This window comes from Solea solea, chromosome 21, assembly GCF_958295425.1.
Source record: "Solea solea chromosome 21, fSolSol10.1, whole genome shotgun sequence".
Lineage (NCBI taxonomy): Eukaryota > Metazoa > Chordata > Actinopteri > Pleuronectiformes > Soleidae > Solea > Solea solea.
In genome coordinates this window covers 5,069,744-5,087,332 of record NC_081154.1, presented here as the reverse complement: position 1 = coordinate 5,087,332, position 17,589 = coordinate 5,069,744, and the positions used below count along the sequence as shown (strand labels likewise).

At 41.2% G+C, this 17,589-nt stretch overlaps 3 protein-coding genes across 5 annotated transcripts; 1 reads left to right on the top strand and 2 right to left on the bottom strand.

The window, feature by feature from the left end:
• Positions 1 to 1,533: 1,533 nt before the first annotated feature.
• narf (nuclear prelamin A recognition factor) lies at positions 1,534 to 10,434 on the bottom strand. 2 transcript variants are annotated; one of them, XM_058620315.1, is made up of 12 exons: positions 10,161 to 10,434; positions 8,878 to 8,950; positions 8,699 to 8,764; positions 8,317 to 8,445; positions 8,076 to 8,208; positions 7,632 to 7,766; positions 6,751 to 6,869; positions 6,217 to 6,349; positions 5,326 to 5,398; positions 4,970 to 5,107; positions 4,083 to 4,240; positions 1,534 to 2,813 (listed from the first exon to the last, which is right to left on the bottom strand). In XM_058620315.1, exons 2-12 carry the CDS (start codon positions 8,932 to 8,934, stop codon positions 2,566 to 2,568), a joined length of 1,389 nt encoding a protein of 462 aa, XP_058476298.1. In that variant the 5' UTR covers positions 8,935 to 8,950; positions 10,161 to 10,434; the 3' UTR covers positions 1,534 to 2,565. The 2 variants fall into 2 exon arrangements, with proteins under 2 accessions (XP_058476298.1, XP_058476299.1); XM_058620316.1 differs by having other exon boundaries at positions 6,217 to 6,346.
• LOC131448161 (cytochrome b-245 chaperone 1 homolog) lies at positions 4,120 to 13,907 on the top strand. 2 transcript variants are annotated; one of them, XM_058620321.1, is made up of 6 exons: positions 4,120 to 4,261; positions 11,647 to 11,734; positions 11,885 to 11,926; positions 12,044 to 12,214; positions 12,313 to 12,457; positions 13,024 to 13,907. In XM_058620321.1, exons 2-6 carry the CDS (start codon positions 11,647 to 11,649, stop codon positions 13,175 to 13,177), a joined length of 600 nt encoding a protein of 199 aa, XP_058476304.1. In that variant the 5' UTR covers positions 4,120 to 4,261; the 3' UTR covers positions 13,178 to 13,907. The 2 variants fall into 2 exon arrangements, with proteins under 2 accessions (XP_058476304.1, XP_058476303.1); XM_058620320.1 differs by lacking the exon at positions 4,120 to 4,261 and adding an exon at positions 10,665 to 10,804.
• Positions 13,908 to 13,910: 3 nt separating this feature from the next.
• hexd (hexosaminidase d) lies at positions 13,911 to 17,588 on the bottom strand. Its single transcript, XM_058620314.1, has 12 exons — positions 17,430 to 17,588; positions 17,205 to 17,297; positions 16,981 to 17,096; positions 16,386 to 16,473; positions 16,130 to 16,294; positions 15,866 to 16,049; positions 15,705 to 15,776; positions 15,411 to 15,609; positions 14,961 to 15,122; positions 14,781 to 14,888; positions 14,604 to 14,693; positions 13,911 to 14,226 (listed from the first exon to the last, which is right to left on the bottom strand). Exons 2-12 carry the CDS (start codon positions 17,289 to 17,291, stop codon positions 14,055 to 14,057), a joined length of 1,443 nt encoding a protein of 480 aa, XP_058476297.1. The 5' UTR covers positions 17,292 to 17,297; positions 17,430 to 17,588; the 3' UTR covers positions 13,911 to 14,054.
• Position 17,589: the final 1 nt, after the last annotated feature.

Sequence of the window (17,589 nt, the reverse complement as noted above, 5' to 3'; positions counted from 1 at the left end):
CGATTGGAGCTGATATTTTCGAAATAAAGGGTCAGCCTTTTCTACCTGTGGTAGACTACATCTCAGAATACCCAGACGTCCTGAACATCACGCAGGGTCATCAACAAAATTAAATCAAGTCTTCTCCAGACGAGGCATCCCTGAGGAACTGCTGTGTGATCATGTTCCATTCCAAGAAATTAAGGACTTAAGAACTTCATGGGGCATCACCCATTCTAGAACAGGCTATGCTCAGTCAACTGGACCAGCTGATAGAACTGTGAAACATCTACTGATCTTGCACTTCTCACCCTCAGGAACACACCAGTGAGCGGTATGAAATAGTCCCCCAGCTCAGATGGCTCATGGTCATTGGAAGCACGCTACCAAGTTCCAGCACAATTCTTCAACCAGCAGTTCCCACTGATGCTCACTCAACCCTTCAAGACCTCCCGCAGAGGCAATGGCAATACTGACATATGACCTGGTCAGCACCTCAGGCGTAGCAGACGAAAGGAAGACTACGACCTGTGTTCAGGTGTCATGCAGGTGTGATGGACAGGTGAGCGCTTATTTCCTCATGTGTCTAAGGGACAAATTATCTCTTGAGAAGTGCATCAGACTGTGAAGACCTGATGTCACAGTTCTCTCAATATGTCATTGTTTTATTTGTTACTGAGTGCACCGCTCGCTGCAGTATCTTTGATCTTTTATCCTCCTTTCAGGGGGAAATATTGTCAAACATTAACTAAGTCGAGTACTCTGACACGATTGTAAAATCAATTTGCAGATGCACCGAACGTACCTTTAAACCGGCGCGTGCCAGGAACCACACTCTGTTTCACAGTTATTTGCCCTGCAGTTAATCTACCACTGCACGCAGGTGTGTACATGGTGAAATGTGGAGGTAGGTGATAAAAAGTTAAGTTCTAAATCAACAGGTGAGATTATCATATGAAAAAATAATTAATTATAAAGAGGTGTTTGAAAGTAATACTGCTTTTCTTTTATTTAAGAAAATCGGACTGGTAAATTTAGTGTAAAAAAAGAAAAGAAAGAGAAGGAAAGAAGGTGCTTACCTCATTGAGAACTTCTTTCTGATGCATCAAGGAGCAAATCCCAATGGCAGCATTGCTGTGAGCCAGATTTCATTATACCCTCACACACACACACACACACGCCTACTATGAGGCCACACCTCATTACAGGTAGTAATGAAGAAACAGAAAATAAAGGACACCAGACAGTGTCCTTGAGGTGACGCATGTTTTTGCAAATGTAGTTCATTTACTGAATAAACTGTCAACTTGGTGTAAATACTTAAGATAAAAACGCAGTTTCACATTCACTTTTAAAACATCTCCTTTTAGACGATAACTTAGGACACAAGTTCTGTTTGTTTTTCTCCGTCAATGACAATCTGACATTTAATCGGGGACTTAAAAATTAAAGTAATGTTGTGCACACCTTGAAATGAAATGAAAAGTGTTTTTGAAGTGTTCACTGATGTCACAACAGGATGGTTTAAAATCTAATATCTATAAGATTGGCAGATTGGCAGCTAAAGCTTTTATTATTATTACTGGTCATTTACATTGTCCTCTGATTTAATGGTCTGTATCTCAGCCTGCAGAATATACTTTTGTCTTTGCGATGGTGGCTAAATCCCCTCCAAGCAAATCATTAACTCCTTATACTTCACAGGTCAAACATTTAAAACTCAAAGAGATGGATTCTGAGGGCAACACAAACATGACCGATCATTCTCATCAATAAGAAACTCTGGAATTTAACTTTTCCTCGTGACTTGCGATAATCATTTCCCCGAAAAAGGTTGAATATTTCCTGGAATAACAAACTGCATTAAAATGACATCACACTTTGTTTTGTTTGTCAGAATAATTTTAGTGGTTAACATGTATGACATGTATGTTTCATTGAAAAAGAAAAACAGAACAAAAACCGACAACGTTTAATAAAAAAACCCCAAAAAAAAACTAGTTTGTGGAATGGGAACAAATAAAATAAGCTTGTACCATTTAAAATAATAATAAAAAATGATAATGATCATCTCTTTACGGAGGACGTATAAACCAGACACTGGGCAACTAAATTCTTTCTTATCAGAGCAACACTTACTTTGTTTTACTTACTGATGAGAGACGACGCTCACACTGTTGCATAGCTACTGCCTCGTCTTTTAGACAGGAACAGTGGTGACATAAAGGAAAACAAACAGTTATTTCATACTGGGACGGATTGGGTTTTAAACACAAACCACTCTTTAAATGTACATTCAGTATCCACACTCCTGTTGTTGTATTCTTTGTTTTGTGCGGGGGCTTATTGTGCTGTAAGCTGCCGTCAATAGTTCACACTTTCTACAGACTTCCTCATTTTTTTGGACTCTCAGTTTTGGTTCAGCCAATCCAGTTTTGTAAATGCATACATCACCACCCTGTGGTTAAATGGAAGAATTACACCTTTACAGACTTGCAGCGCAACATGGTCCTCGGCTTTGGATGCTTTCGAGCAGAAATGTCCCCCTTTTATTTTTTCTGTCATCTTGAACACTCCACTTTCCTGTCACCACTGCATGTGTGGAGGCTGTGTGTGGATGTGACCCTGGCTTCTGATGCGAGTGTGCAGCAGCGTGTTGGCCTGTGATGAGTCCTGGCCCTGCAGCCAGTCTTGATAGAGGGTGTGCAGGTTGGGGTTGACCTCGGGGAGACGGACCGGCAGGCTGGTGTAGGCGTCCTCCATCTGCTGGACCAGGGCTTTGTCCAGCCGTCCTCCCACCTCGCTCTGCGCTTGACCGCGGCCGCTTAAACACCCTGATGTAACACATGGGTGGTAAACAGGAGTGGTTTACAGGAGCAGGTCTAAGCTAAGAAGACTGAAACTAAAAGCCTTTGCATGCCAGATGTTTTAGGACTGTTAATTATGATTAATGTAGGGTAAACCTTGACTTTTTCATTTTTATTGCAGACCTGGGCATCTTACAACTATGTTGCTTTTATTTTGAAAAGCCTGACGTATGGACGCACATATCTGCGTCTGTCTGCACAGCGACAGGTGACGCTAGCCAGTTACACCTGTGTTTGCGACAAGACATGGACTGCTAAATATTTCTTTACAGGTGTCAAAGGTAACGCCGTGTGCTTAGTTTTTGGTACACAAGTCGCTGTGTTTAAGGATTACAATCTGAAACGCCACAACGTGACCAAACACGAAGAGAAACACAAGAACTTATCTGATGAAGAGCGCACAAAGGAGTCGGAGGCAGTCTATATCGAAGACAAACGTTAAGAACGCGGTCCGTGGTACCTTTCTTCTATAAGTGTCTCGGTTTAAGTTCAGGAGTTAACATTATCTCCCTCCCTGTTTAATATCTTATCTAAATTATCTAACCAGCGAAGCGCGTTACTCGTATGTAAACTCACCTGGTGTGATTGCAGCATTAGTGTGTGTGCGTGCGTAAGCGTGCAGGTGCGCTCTGTGCGGGGTGGGGGGGGTTTGTGGTCACTGCACTACACCACAGTAGTATAGTATAATAGTATTCATTATATAGTGTAGTAATTTGATATTTTTAATAGAGTTGGTTAGTAATTGTGTTGTTTATTGTGTGTGTTTGTGTGCTGCAAAATTTACACCAAAACAATACAATTTACTGCTTTTTTAGATAAAAGAGATACAATTTAATTAAAATTTGGCGCGACCCTCAACAATATTTTTTGTTTCTCATGTGGCCCCTTGGGGAAAATAATTGCCCACCCCTGAAGTAAAGGTACTGCTCTCAGTCAAAGGGCAAGTCTGACTACAGGCTTTACCGTTCCGAATTGTACCAAACCAAACTGTACCATGATGAAAACATGGTTTTGAAGCAGCAGATACATAGAAACCAGTTGATGACCAATGTTCAGCATATTTTTTTCTTTTCTTCAACTTCTCCCTCTTTAGGGGTCGCCACAGCAGTCGATCCACATACTTTATTTGTGGCTCAATAAAACCCCGGCAGTATAAAAGTGTTTTAACAAAAAACTGTCTCTAAAACCTTAAAACTATAACTATGTTATAAATGATGTTGCTGATTGTGATCTTACCTCCTGGACAGGACAACACCTCCACCAACTGGTAAGGCACACGTCCCTTCCTCATGCGGTGAACCAGGGTCTGGATGTTCCTGAAACCGTAGACGGCAGCAAAGTGCAGCAGAGTCTCCCCGTCCCGCTCAAGTGTCACCTCCTGGAAGTCTCGGTTTCTGTAAAACCAGCAATGTGAGGTGAGTTTTCCGACACAGATTTCCCACAGTACAATCCTGTCAGACATAAATGAGGCATATAATCATGGTATTAATGCCTGCACATTAGGGGTGCAATCTTAGCTCAGTCTCAGCCCTCAAGTTTACATTTCTTTTTGGGTATGTGTGTGTGTGTGTGTTTGCTTGCTGTGGTTTTGTTCTCAGTTTCAGAATTATCACACCTAATAGACAAAAGAGCTAAATATGACCGTTCACACCTGGTGTCCTGGAATCCGTCTCCTGTGACCACCTGTGACTGAATCTCACTTCCCCTCGCTGTATGCAAATACACATCTGGTAACAAACAGGATCTTAAGACCTGGTATTAACATCAGTCCTGGCTGATCCAATAACATTTAGACAGCCATAGCCAGTAGGCGTGTGACAGTATGAGACTGTGATGTATGATAATGTAAGCAAAAATATCACTGTATTGTGATTACAGCTCTAAACGGTAAACACAGCCGAATGTCTGTTCACACTAACGCGGAGGGGAGGGGCTGTGTTATTTAAAGCCGCATACACAACCTGAGCGACTCCTGCACTGTTTTTGAGTCATTAAAAACAGAGGCATGGCTTTTTAATACCATGATATTCCTGTCCTAACCCTAAGAAGACTAAACACACTCAATATGTCCTGAATGTTAGTAACAAGTCTTAATACGCTCCAATTCTTGGGTGGGGTCTCACCTGAGGGTCTTGTATGTGATCTCATGAACGTCCACGCCAAAGATCTCCTTAGCAGCATGTTTGAACACGTGTTCCAGGAAACCTTCTGAACCTCGACCTTCGTGCCTCACCAGCGTCGTGTCCCCAGCCTCTCCCAGCCTGCATTGCGTGAATATATACACAACAATTTTCCTAAACAACTACAGTAAATGTTGACTTGAAGTTGACCGCAAACATTGCACAACAAAGACCAATCTCGTACATCAGCAACACAAAGTACATCACAGAGTTGACGTTTAATGAGACGTTGCACAAAAACAACCGCATATTATTACTTTTTTCCCCAGTGTATTGTCAGTTTGACTTCCACTACTCACACTTGGTCCAGTGGAACCGAGTCCAGCTCCTCCACTGAAACCTTCCTCTGCTCCATCATGTAGTAGATCTCCCCTGAAACCATCAAACATCCCCTCGTCACTTTAACACGTTGTTATCAACTAGGTTTACTGTGAGAAGTAATAAATAAAGAGGCGTCAAGTGAGGATGCCTGTACAGGACTTTGTGCTCGTTCAAATGTCCGTCTTGGTGACTGCAGCTTCCTCTCAGATAGAATTACACAACAGAGGAAGTAACAAACCCCCTGAGATGCATTGTGATCTGTGGTGTGAGCGGCTGACCGTCTCCAAACACCTGGGTCTAAGCAGGACAGAAGAAAAGGGGATGTGCTTCCTGTTGGCCTAGAGCTACTGTATGATGTGATTATACAGTATAAAGTAATGGGTGTGCCATTTGTTTTTAAAAGGATGAGATGCTACTATGTACAGGAGATAAAAACTGAATTGTTCCTGAAGTAAAACCAATTCAATACACAGCACATACTACATTTATAGACTAGATATTCACTTAAAATCACCCTAAATTTTTTTTTAACATTATCGTTCAAATGTTTATTTAAAGATTTAATCATGTAAACAGCTGTTTTGCTCCATTTCTTGAAAGGCCAGGGTAATGTTAACAGCGGGCCTGAGGGCAGCAATTCAAAAGCAGTAAAAGTAGAAGGTATGTTTAATATACTATATAGTGACAAAATGTGGTATCTTCCAAATGCATATGGGCTAGTGGGATTTTTAAAGCCACATCCAGAGAGTAAAAGTTGTACTCAACATAAATGAAGGTTCTAAACTAACTCGAATTAAGATTTTGCAGATTGTAGTCTGCCCAAGGCAGCAGTTTGTGTACGGTATACTGTAAGAGAGAGAGAACCGAACCTGATGTGAGGACACAGTCCACATCTCTGGTCTCTAGCAGGCTGTTGGTGAACTCCTCTCTGACTGCCTCCAGCTTCTTATCAAAGCAGGGAGCCACCACCACATGGTAAACTTTGTCTGGACTCAGCTTCTGCTGGGAGATATAAAGCAGTTACACATTACCTACAGGAGGACAGTGTTTTAGTTTTCTTTACACTGAAGAGCGTACATTACACAACAGAATCTACCATTAGCACTATGCTTACTTTAAGTTAATGTAGTCCTATTTACATACAGTCTGGATAAAAGATTAGAGTTTTTAGGAAGCATGAAAAACATACTTTAGACCGTAACCTAATTTGATTATTTTTTTATAGAAGATACAGGAATAGTTTTTGAGTTTTTGAGGAATAGTTTTTGAATCTGCATGATTTGGTTGGAAACGACACAGATTTATAACATATTTAGACTTCACGATTCTCGATGCTGCCACACAGAAAGTGTTTAGGTGTCCGACTGTGACTTTGCACCGTTCTGACAGGTATTCTCACTCACCTGCTGTTTAGAGAAGTAGTCCTTGACCAGGCAGCCCATGATCTGCTGGGCAGACCTGGCGGTGCAGATATGAGGAGTGACCAGACTGCCCAAGATGCGCTCCGAATAACGGATCCACCCTGTTCACACACATACATGCCCACATGGTGCCGTGTTATTAAGTTGTTTTCATTGTTTTATGTGGAAAACCACATACCGCAACATTCTTCAGTACATGCAGGGTATAGCGAGGCTAATATTGACTATCACTGTCTAAGTTCTGGTCTCTGACACCTTCCTTTTTCCCCAACTTATTATTATGTTTGTTATCTGCTCTATTTCCAGAGAATGTTTAACTTGGGCATCAGAATTGTGTAGTACTCCTCTCAACGACCAGTGGAAATTAATTTAACTATGCATATGTGTACCACATGTTTTAAAATCCTGCTGTCTCTATCAGCAGTGGGGAAAAAATATATATATAAATATATATATAAATATATATATCTATAAATATTTGATTTTGGTTTCACACTGTTTCTGATTTAAAAAAAAACAAAACAAAACCTTCACTTTCTTATCACCATCTCAGTAGTAATACTTTCAGAATGTCAGAAAACAACTGCAGATCCTGTTTGCACTGCCATGTCACTTTTAAAAGGTAAAAAAACATATAGATATATCATATGTCTGCACTATGCAGAGAGTATATCTCACAAAAGGGAGTGGTGAAAGAAAAAGCTTCCTATCTCTCCCCACCAGCTTTAATTTCTAAAACCGGCTCTGACTTCTCTATGTTCAGCTTATGGCATGCAAATGAACCCTGTGATGCAGTCAGCTGCCTGGGGAACAAAAAGAGAAGTAAGAATGAAAGAGAGAACACGTCGGCGTAGAGTTTTTACCTGGGCAGGAGGAGGTGAACATGGGCAGAGCATGGGAGTCATGGTTCCTCCTGCGATACCTCTGAATAAACTCCTTCTGGCTCTCTAAGATGCTGAAGCCTGCCGCCAGGGTAGTGTCGAACACGTACTGTACTCCTGAAATGCAGCATCCACAGAGCAGTGAGACTAAAGAATGTTGAGCATCCATGACAGATACCAATGGGTAGGTGGCAATTTTTGCACACTAATAAAAGAACCTCTGCAAAAAACATAAATGGCAAAGTGGGAATTTGTACCAGTTAAAAAGCAACTTTAGCTCCCACTTGAAGAAAAAACCCTCTCTACAAACTTCAGCCTCATATCATTTTTCATAAAAGGTATTCGAGTAAAAGAGAAGAAGGAAGCAGTGATGTAACAATTACAGATGCCTACTGCTGTGAAACCAAAGAAGAAGAGCCAGCTCACCCAGTGTCTTAAGGAAGGCACAGAGTTTCTGTGCGGCTTCACTGATGTCCAGACCAAACTTTACAGCAAAGAAAGGCAGGGACTGTGGACAAACTGATGCAACCAGCACCCTGTGCTTCGACGCGTCACATCTCTAAATAGAGCAACAGAAAAAGTATAGAATAAGAACGATTGAAAGCACAAAGTGCAAGAAGATCACTTCCAGACATGATTGGATTTCAAACTGCCAAACTTGTTGTACTTTATTGAGTGCCAGAACTCGCTCCACTTCCTCCACACTCTGCTGAGAAATCTTCAGGCTCTCCTCCTCTGAGAGACAGCCGTCGCAGGAGAGACAAGCGCTCAGCAACAGCTGAGATCCCTCATTAATCTAAGGGAAAAAACAAAATCACAAAAAAATCCAGGAAGTTGGACTCAGAAGAGGAAAACATAGTCATAATCAAAGCAATAGAGGTTGAGGCTTTCTTTCATACACTTTTCAAATTCTAGAATTTGAAAAGTGTATAACTATGCAAATAGTAAACTGGGTTTTTGTGTACTTAATAAAAAAAATCCCTTAAGTAAACATCTTGATGGTGACTAATTTTGCTAGATCAATAATGAAAAAAAGAAAAATAGAATACCTGTCCATTGACTTCCTCTTTCTCCTGCTGCGAGTCAGCACCATCGTCGTTCTGCTTCTTGTTGCACTGCAAGCAGGTAAGCAGCTGAGTTAAAACTAGTTCCTAACTAATCCAGCATGTATACAAGATAAAAGGCAATTTCTTTGAATTCACGCTGTGATGCAGAATCAGAAATCCACCTGTTTGGTGCAGTTCTCACACTTTTCCTTGCGCTTCGCAAGGCTGACCTCCGACATTTTCTCAGTAGGTTACCTGAAAAATAAAGAAAATAGATTCACACACTTATGTATGGACTCCACATACATATTCATTTATGTAGACGGAGGTAGAAACTGCATCCTAGTGTTGATTATTGGACTCCACCCTCCTGTGACCAGCCAACCCCCCCCCTCCCTCTTATCCTATCTCAACCGGCCCCTCTTATCATGAACACAGCTTCATAATGATGGGAAACTTGCACTGAACACAAACTTGTATCCTGTCATTAAAACTTAAATGGTTTTAGTTAAATACACACACACGCACAGCCAAAACAAAGCCCATTACTGCACATAATGTGAAGGGCCGAAGGGTGTCATCATTTAAAGCCACATATTGTTTAAATACAACGTCTGCAATAATGAAAAGAAAACAAACCCATTGACTGTGAAATAAACATTATTTACCTGTAATTATACGATAACATGGGTCTGGGCAATAATTCACTGTTTTCTACTCATAAATACTTCACATAATCAACACATCACTTCAACTTTCACTCAAAAGAACCAAAAAAAATGTGAAATTTATCACAATTATTATTGTTATAACTGCTGAATTTAAGGGATCTTTCCATGGTAGATGATTTACAATGATATTTCAATGTTTCAGATCTCACATTGATCTACTGTAAGTTCTATGCCATTTGAAAAACAAAACAAAACAGTATATTAGAACAAATATTAGAATTCAGAATATCAATAAATATCAGATAATTAAACACTGAGTTCTGATCATGAGTGAAAGTTCAAGACGAATTGAATTGTGATTTAATCTTTAAAACATTGAGAAAAATTTAGAGCAAAACATTCATAGCTTATGTCTCAAACATGTATGCGCAGTGCATTAACAAATGTCGATTTAAACCCGAAACCTTTGTTCCATATGATAGACGAAAATTGTATCATGTGGGCATTGTTATTGTTATGGAGTTATTGCCCTGGCCTAGCCTGACCCTTTCTGCTATGTCATAACAGCGTAGTCATGGCTGTGACTACAGGTCAACGAAACTGCCGACTACGTAGAAACACAAATATAGGCAATGTTACCCAATTGCACACGTTCTTTTATAGCGTACACTACGCAAAAAAAGGTTCGCCTGGCCATATACGATTGAATTGCTGTATTGACCTTGAATTTCTATTGAATGCACGTTTAACGGTATGAAATCCCTTGGTGTCAATATTAAGCTAACTTAACTCACCGGACGGTTTCTATTTCACGGCTCTTTCAGACAAAGGCATTCAAAAAATGCAGAGGACAGTCAGTCACTGAGGGAAAGCCGCAAAGCAGGTGAGCTCAGCGGCTACTTTGCTCTCGTTCACCGCCTGGTAGAGTCGTCTGTGTACGGTTCCTTCGCTATCTCGCCGCTCGGCGGTCACTTCATCATGCAAGTACCGGGGCCTGGCGCTTCTGGAACCGTTCTAGCTTCAAGGATTCGGGCTAGTGTCGTGTGTTCACGTCGGACTCCATTGTGTATCCCCGGCACGTGTGTTGCGCATGCGCCAACCCGAGCCTTAAAGCGCGTAAGTCGCAGCTAAGCCCATTCCAGCATAAAACAAACATAATTTATGTTTTCCTAACCCACTGATGTGTTTAAAAACATTTAAGAACTAATGCATTAAACAAAATACGCAGGCAAATACAATCTATAATTTAAATGTACCCGACTAAGCTTTTATTTTGAAGACATCCTGAAAATCAAGTTGTCCAATCAGAGTGGGCGGATCCAGGAAGAGTAACCCATTCAAGGCAGTTGACAGGAAAAAACAACTTCCTCATAATTCATTACACGCGTTTTGTCGAACAAATGTACGAGAAATTGCAGGGAAACTTCATATAGAAACGGTAAGTGATACCAAATAGTTTTGTGGTTGATGTTTTTGTGCATTCTAAGTGGGACAGAGGTGTGTGGTTCTCTATCACCACATACAGTTAGCCCCAAAACCAACAACAAAGAAGGGTGGATGGACTAAGTGTTGCTCAATGAACTTTAAAAAAAATGACTTGAGGACAAAATGTTCTGTGTCTTCAGTACTGGGTATCCTGGAAAATCATAGTATCAAAGATGTTGAGTTTTGTGACTTATATAACATGACAATTCTTAAGACTGAAACACTGGTTCTGGACTTGCCAAGTTGAAATGAATCTACTATGAAGGCCCTGGTGTAAACTACTGAATTTACAAATGGTGATTTGAATTGATTGTCATCATTAGTGTTATTGCATCAATTCAGCCCTAGTATAGAAACAAACAAAAAGACAAAGTTATATTTTATAATTGTGGTGTACAAATGAACCCATTGAATCCAATGCCTAGAAATGCCTCTTCTAAACCGGTCCTTAAGTTAAAGAGCATATTATAGAATATTTTTAGAAACACATCTATATAAATATTAGAAATGCTCTTTTACTTCTTAAAAAATGTCTTAACTATGGCAAAGAAATGTCCGTGGTATTCTTGGTCCCCTGAGATTTGCCAGGGAAGACATGTCACAGTTTAAAGATCACATTAGATCTGTACATATATGTATATGTATATGTATATATGTGTGTGTATATATATATATGTGTGTATGTATATATATATATGTACATATATATATGTGTGTATGTATATATATATATATATGTGTGTGTGTGTATATCTACACATACACATGTATAAACAAACATTTTTGTGTGCTCAGATGGGATACATGACAGTTGAGGAGCACACTGGCACTCTGCTCCACTTGAAGAGATCCCCGGGCATTCGTTCATGGTCTCTTCTGGTTGGTAAGTGTCTGTAATTGTCATTCAAATTACTTGTACATGTAAATAATGAAAGAAACAAATACCCCAACCAAATCTCCTACACGAACCTACAAAAACAGTAAATTAAAACATCTTGCATCCCCTGCACTCAATGTCTCATTTTAAATGCAGGTATAGCATCTATTGGGTTCGCAGCTGCGTACTACAGCTCAGGTACGCAAACTGAATTTGCATTATCTGTTTCTGTGATTAAAAGATCTGCATCTTTCAGTTACTTTTTATTGATGTGTTTTTATCTCACACTTCTCTTTCTCTTCTTTGCCCACACAGACAGCATCCTGTGGAAGCTTTTCTATGTGACCGGCTGCATGTTTGTGGCCATACAAAACATGGAGGAATGGGAGGAGGCCATGTTTGACAAAACCAAGAACCGGATCGAGCTCATCACCGTAAGCTTGTATGCTTCTGTCCTGACGTTGTGGAAGAAGGGACATGAGAAAGGTCAGTGAGTGACACCCCAGAGTGGGTTGGGACAGTACAGTCTGGGATTGAGAGTGCCGAATCTTAAACCTTAAGTTTTCTTGTCTTCTCTCCGTCAGTTGTGCTGGATTTGACACAGTTATGCGATATCTGCGTACAAGAAGAGAGGGTACGATATCTTGGGAAGGGCTATGTGCTGGTGTTGCGACTCGCAACTGGCTTCTCCTACCCCCTCACTCAGAGTGCCACTCTGGGGGGCCGCAGGTACGTAATCAGCTGTTGACATACACCACACATTGTAAATGTATTCACCTTTCAGATTCACCTCAGAATTGTTCAGAACATTTAATGTTTAAAAATGAAGTCACAGAGATCAAAACCTGGTCCCAACGAGGCAGAACCTCATTTTTGAGGAACTAGTTAAGTATAGTGCTCAATTTTGAATTGTGTTTAGGTTAGGGTTAGGCATTAACTTTATGGTTGAAGTTAGGGATAAGGCTTTGGCAATTGGCTGTCCTAATGAATGGAAGTCAATGCAGAGTCATTAAAAAGAAAAGAACCTGTGCGTGTGTGTCTTTTTGGATTTGCGGTTTAAGAGACTCAAAAATTAAAACAGGAAAATGTTTAGGACCCCAGTGCTGACTTCTTATTCAACTTTAAGGCATTTTATCATTGTCAGCATAGATGTATTACTTTTATCCACTCTTCTATCCACTGTCTGCTTCCTCTATACCTCTAATGCCACCTGACTCACGTTTGTATTGTACTGTGCCACAGGCTATCAAATGGTTTATAAAGTATATTTGTTGCTTTGCTCTGTGACTTGTCAGTGATGTGGAGGCAGTTGCTGCGCTGCTGAAACGCTTCTTAGTCTTGGAAGAGCTGCAGGGACGCAGGCAAGAGGAGGAAGAGAGAGAGTTCGTAGAGGAAGAAGGCTCTTTGGATGAAAGCAGTGATTCCGACGATGAAACTGATAAAATATGATCTGTATTCGCTTGCAGCCTTCCTGCAAATGAATCATGGGCATTGCTAAGCAATTACTGAGGATGGGCTGTGAAAGATGACACCAAATATTCATTCTGTTTAAGTGTAAGAGTCTAGGGAAGCTACAGTAAAACGTTTTTAGCATTTCCATGTACACTAGGATGGAAAAACATACACGTTAAGTTTGCTTAAAAAGTTCTCAGATATGTGGGGGAGGAAAAATAGACCGTCTTTCACTGTTACTAAATGCAGCTTTCTGAACAACCTCTTTTTAAGTAATAACTACCTTTAGAATACACCCCAGATTACAGATTTACTGTGCCTTCCAAGTGATAATAGATGTTTATGTGCAGTGAAAGTCAATGGGAAGTGTCTTTCTCACAGTTTCCTGGACCACCCAGTTGATAATCACATTTTTTTTGCATGTTTTTATTCACACCCAGGCCACAAACTGAGTAAATGCATGTGAAAACTGTAACCAGGCATGAAGGATTTTAATGTAAAATATTTGGACTGTTAACATTTTATATACCTTTTTTTGAACTTTAGACTGAAACACTTGGGTGATTTAAATTATTTCTTTGTTGACTGAATCAGGGCTGTGGCAGATGATGAATGTTGATGTGTGCTGCTTAAAAGAAAAATCTGTTTGTTGATTTGATTTACTTTTTTTATTTTTACTTTATCACATTTGCAAGTATGGTATAAAGGTGTTTTGTATAAACCAAGAGTCTGCTATTTATTCCTTTATTTGCAACTGTTCCTGCATTTTACAATCACTACCAGTGGGTAAGCAAAACAATCAAATATAACATTTTCCACGCTTCTTGCAAAAATAATATTGACTTTGTCTTTGACACTGAGTAGCCAGGTTAGTCTATGGCACCATCTCCTTTACACAGGCTATGATATCCTCTGTTATCCGCTGTAAAGGAGCCATCACGGGGGTGATGTGTTCCTCAATCCACTCCTGGGCTGTTGATTCTGGGTAAAATTGCACCATTTCCTCTCTTAACGTGTCCGTCTTCTGTTGCAATGTCGTCAAGTAGCTGTGGAAATGTGACCAGAACGGGGGTTAATTCACAAGGCAGGCAAAAACCATCCAGCTGCATTGAGAGGCTGCATGCTTATGCTTATGTCAGTAAGCTGACAGTAAGCACAGTAGTTAAACTAAGGACAATGAAAATGGTCTCCAGGATCCTGAGGTCTTATCTACACTGGAAACATACTGTCACTTTCCCTATAAAATCTTTGATGTTTACCTTAAACATGGCATTGTTCTAGAACTGTGTTCATACACACAAACTCTCCCAAAACAACTTTACAAGCTATAGTATATATGGCAAGTGAGAAAAGTGAGAGGAGCATGAGAGGTGAGACTATGACGTCATTGAGTTTCGACATTTTAAAAGACATTTCTGCTCACATTGATGCTTGGCTGTGAATCTCCATGGTGATGAGTGGATTTACCATCCTCCTTTGTCGCTGGAAGGGGCTCAGCCATCCTCTTACGTACCTGCAGTAAAAGTATACAGAGCTAATCAGTTGCCATTGAACTGAAATATAGCTTTTCTTCCCAACCAGTGTAGAGCACACAACTTACATGTTGTTCTCAAAAGATCGAATGTCTTCGGAGTTTAGCAGCGCATCGAGCTCCACGATCAACTCAGCGAGCTTCCTTCCTGGAAACAGGGAGTCGTCCGCAGATCGCCTAAGAGAAACAAAACCTGCAGGTACTGGTGCACGTATAAAAAGAGAGACTTTGATCGGTGGCAGACCTCACCTCTCCATGGCCTCCACTTCCACAGAGGAGATGCCCAGCTTCTCAGCGGCTTTGCTTTGAGCCTCAGCGCTGAACTCGCCGTGGAGAAGTGTCTGTAGACAGGCTGCTAATGAAGGAAGAGCCACCGGCATCAGCTCACACAGCACTGACAGATGGTCATACCTGACGACGCAGAAAAGGGAGGAAAAGCCTATTATTGGATATATTGTCAGATACACGATTCAATTGATGAAGACCTAACAAGCCACTACTGGTCTGTCTTTTTTTTATATACTCTCACTGCACTAACCACCACCTACACAGACATTCCTGGATTCAAACAAGTAATCATCCACATGTCCAGTCCTCTAAAATCTTCCATCACATCCCTACAAACACACTACAAGAAGAAAAAAATAAAATAAATTAATAATTAGTTGAGAAGGGCGTGTAACGTCCTCTGATTCCTACCTTTGCCATCCTGTGATGGCAATGCCCTTCAGGTTTATGGCGGCAGATAAAGTAGCAGCCACCTTAAGCCACTGCAGATGGTTCTCCACATGTCGCTGCGTGTGGGTTACACAGGTGTAAACACAGGTTGAGCCTTTAAAGGAGCTGGCTGCCCACAGCTCCGTCATGCCGGCACTGTAGTATTTCTCCAGCAGAGCCACTGGATGACAAAATTAAGGAGGTGATACATCACAATTAGTACTATGCTGCAGGCTAATTTATAAGTGCCCAATTACGACGGACTACAATCCCTACCAGTTTTGTCCACATCCAGGTCAGGCGTGTAGTCCCACAGCATGGGCTGGACGAGACCTACTAGGCCACTGGCTGTGAAAAAGATGAAAGTGAACAAAAGAGTACAAATATCTAACTGAATGTATTAAGTGATGTATGAACCAGCTGTATTTCTATCTCACCTTTGAGTGTGTCCTGGCACATGCCTCTCATCATATCATCCCACATGATGATGTTCATGTCAGGCCACGCTTCCTTGATGGCCTTGGCGACCTTGGTCACGTGACCCAGAAAAAGCTGTTGCACTGTACATCCCGGTGAAGCCAACGCCACCTTTGACTGCTCACCTTCGCCCAACATGTACACCTTGAGGACAAGCACGTGAGAAAATCAACAACCCCCCCGGTGATGAAAACACAACGATCTACAACAAGACGAGTCTATACCTCATCTGCTCCAATGTGCAGCGTGTTTAGACCGGGATGGAGGTCCACCACCTGCTTCAGCATCTCCATCACTAGCTTCAACGCGTCCTCTGTGTGTGGACTGAGGGTGCCGACACAGTTGGGCACCTCTCTGAGGCCCCACATGGGCCGATGCTTCAACACAAACTACGACAGAGAAGACATCAAATGTGACACATGCACTGATAGTGAAAAGTGGTCAATTACAGCCATCAGGAGAGAAGGATGTCTGCCTCACCTCCATGTGACCAAAAGTCTGTATGAGCGGGATGACCTCCATGCCCTTAGACTTGGCAAAGTCCTGCATAGATAATATCTCCTTGTGGCTGGAAACAGTAAACACACTTACAAATCAAACCAAAGCTTTTTATGACACACTGGACTTGCACATGGCATATTAACTCACAGGGCGGATTATAACTTTATTACAGGATCTCACTGCATGGTAAGACAGACATAAAATAGTAATACAGGCATAAATAGGCTTTTAAGAGCCAATGTGACATCCAATTCTGAGAAAGCGGATGTCAAAAAACGGAGGTTTGCTCTGGTGTAACATGGTGGTGAAACATCCTCTGATTCCTCTGACATCCGGACAGCAGAAAGCCTCCACATCTTAACTAAAAACCCATTTCTTTCGACTCTACCTCGACTAAGACGACGACAAAAAAAAGTCGCTTTGGATAAAAGCGTCTGCTAAATGACATGTAATGTAATGATTCTAAGACTACAAATACAACCTATTTTTTAAATCTCATCTTATCTTCTTCGACTTATCTTATGTTACACACTGGACCTTTAGAGACAGCGGGTGTCCATGTGTGCAAATGTACCTGTAAGCAGGCTGAGCTGTTGCCTGTAGCAGCTTCAGCTCCCCCTCATAAGGGAACATGTCTTCATACTCCATCAGAAGTCCATCCACTCCCAGCTGAGAGAACAGCTCGATCAGCTGAGGAAAAAGAACAGCAGTGGACAGGATGCTTTAATAATGCTTTAAGTGTGACAGTGTACTGTGTACATGTGTGTGCCAGACAGGGGGTTTGCTGTGTGCTCTTACTTGATGAAGGTATTTCGATGTAGGAGGGGCACCTTTCAAATCCAGGTGAACCAGTTTCTTCCCTCTTGGCCAGGGTGGATACGTCATGCTGTGCTGTGTGTTTTTAAAATGTTAAATATTGAAAATCAGATTCAGATGACTCACCACTTACGCAGAGACCAGAGGTATCAGACTGTATGCTGCTGTAGAGATCGCCTTTATTTCCGCACAGGACACGCCTCTTACCCTTCTTCTTATTTGTGATTTGATTAGCGGTTCTCGCCTTCTGTCCGCCTCTCTTGGTGTCCTTTTAAGGATAGCTAACAACGTATTGGTGCATTACCGACACTTTTGCAATATTGCTGTGGACATAAATACGATTAAATATTACTATTTTACAGGTTCG

Bases quoted from the DNA above. Each gene is read 5' to 3' on its own strand.
- narf (XM_058620315.1), bottom strand. From the start codon at position 8,934: ATGTCGGAGGTCAGCCTTGCGAAGCGCAAGGAAAAGTGTGAGAACTGC. The intron at 8,765-8,877 runs GTGGATTTCTGA...ACCTGCTTGCAG, and splicing joins GTGAGAACTGCACCAAACAG to TGCAACAAGAAGCAGAACGA. The intron at 8,209-8,316 runs GTACAACAAGTT...TGCTCTATTTAG, and splicing joins GAGTTCTGGCACTCAATAAA to AGATGTGACGCGTCGAAGCA.
- hexd (XM_058620314.1), bottom strand. From the start codon at position 17,291: ATGACGTATCCACCCTGGCCAAGAGGGAAGAAACTGGTTCACCTGGAT. The intron at 14,889-14,960 runs GTGAGGTCTGCC...TGTTTCTCTTAG, and splicing joins GAAGTGGAGGCCATGGAGAG to GCGATCTGCGGACGACTCCC. The intron at 14,694-14,780 runs GTAAGTTGTGTG...CTTTTACTGCAG, and splicing joins CGATCTTTTGAGAACAACAT to GTACGTAAGAGGATGGCTGA.
- LOC131448161 (XM_058620321.1), top strand. From the start codon at position 11,647: ATGGGATACATGACAGTTGAGGAGCACACTGGCACTCTGCTCCACTTG. The intron at 11,927-12,043 runs GTACGCAAACTG...TTGCCCACACAG, and splicing joins AGCTGCGTACTACAGCTCAG to ACAGCATCCTGTGGAAGCTT. The intron at 12,458-13,023 runs GTACGTAATCAG...GTGACTTGTCAG, and splicing joins GCCACTCTGGGGGGCCGCAG to TGATGTGGAGGCAGTTGCTG.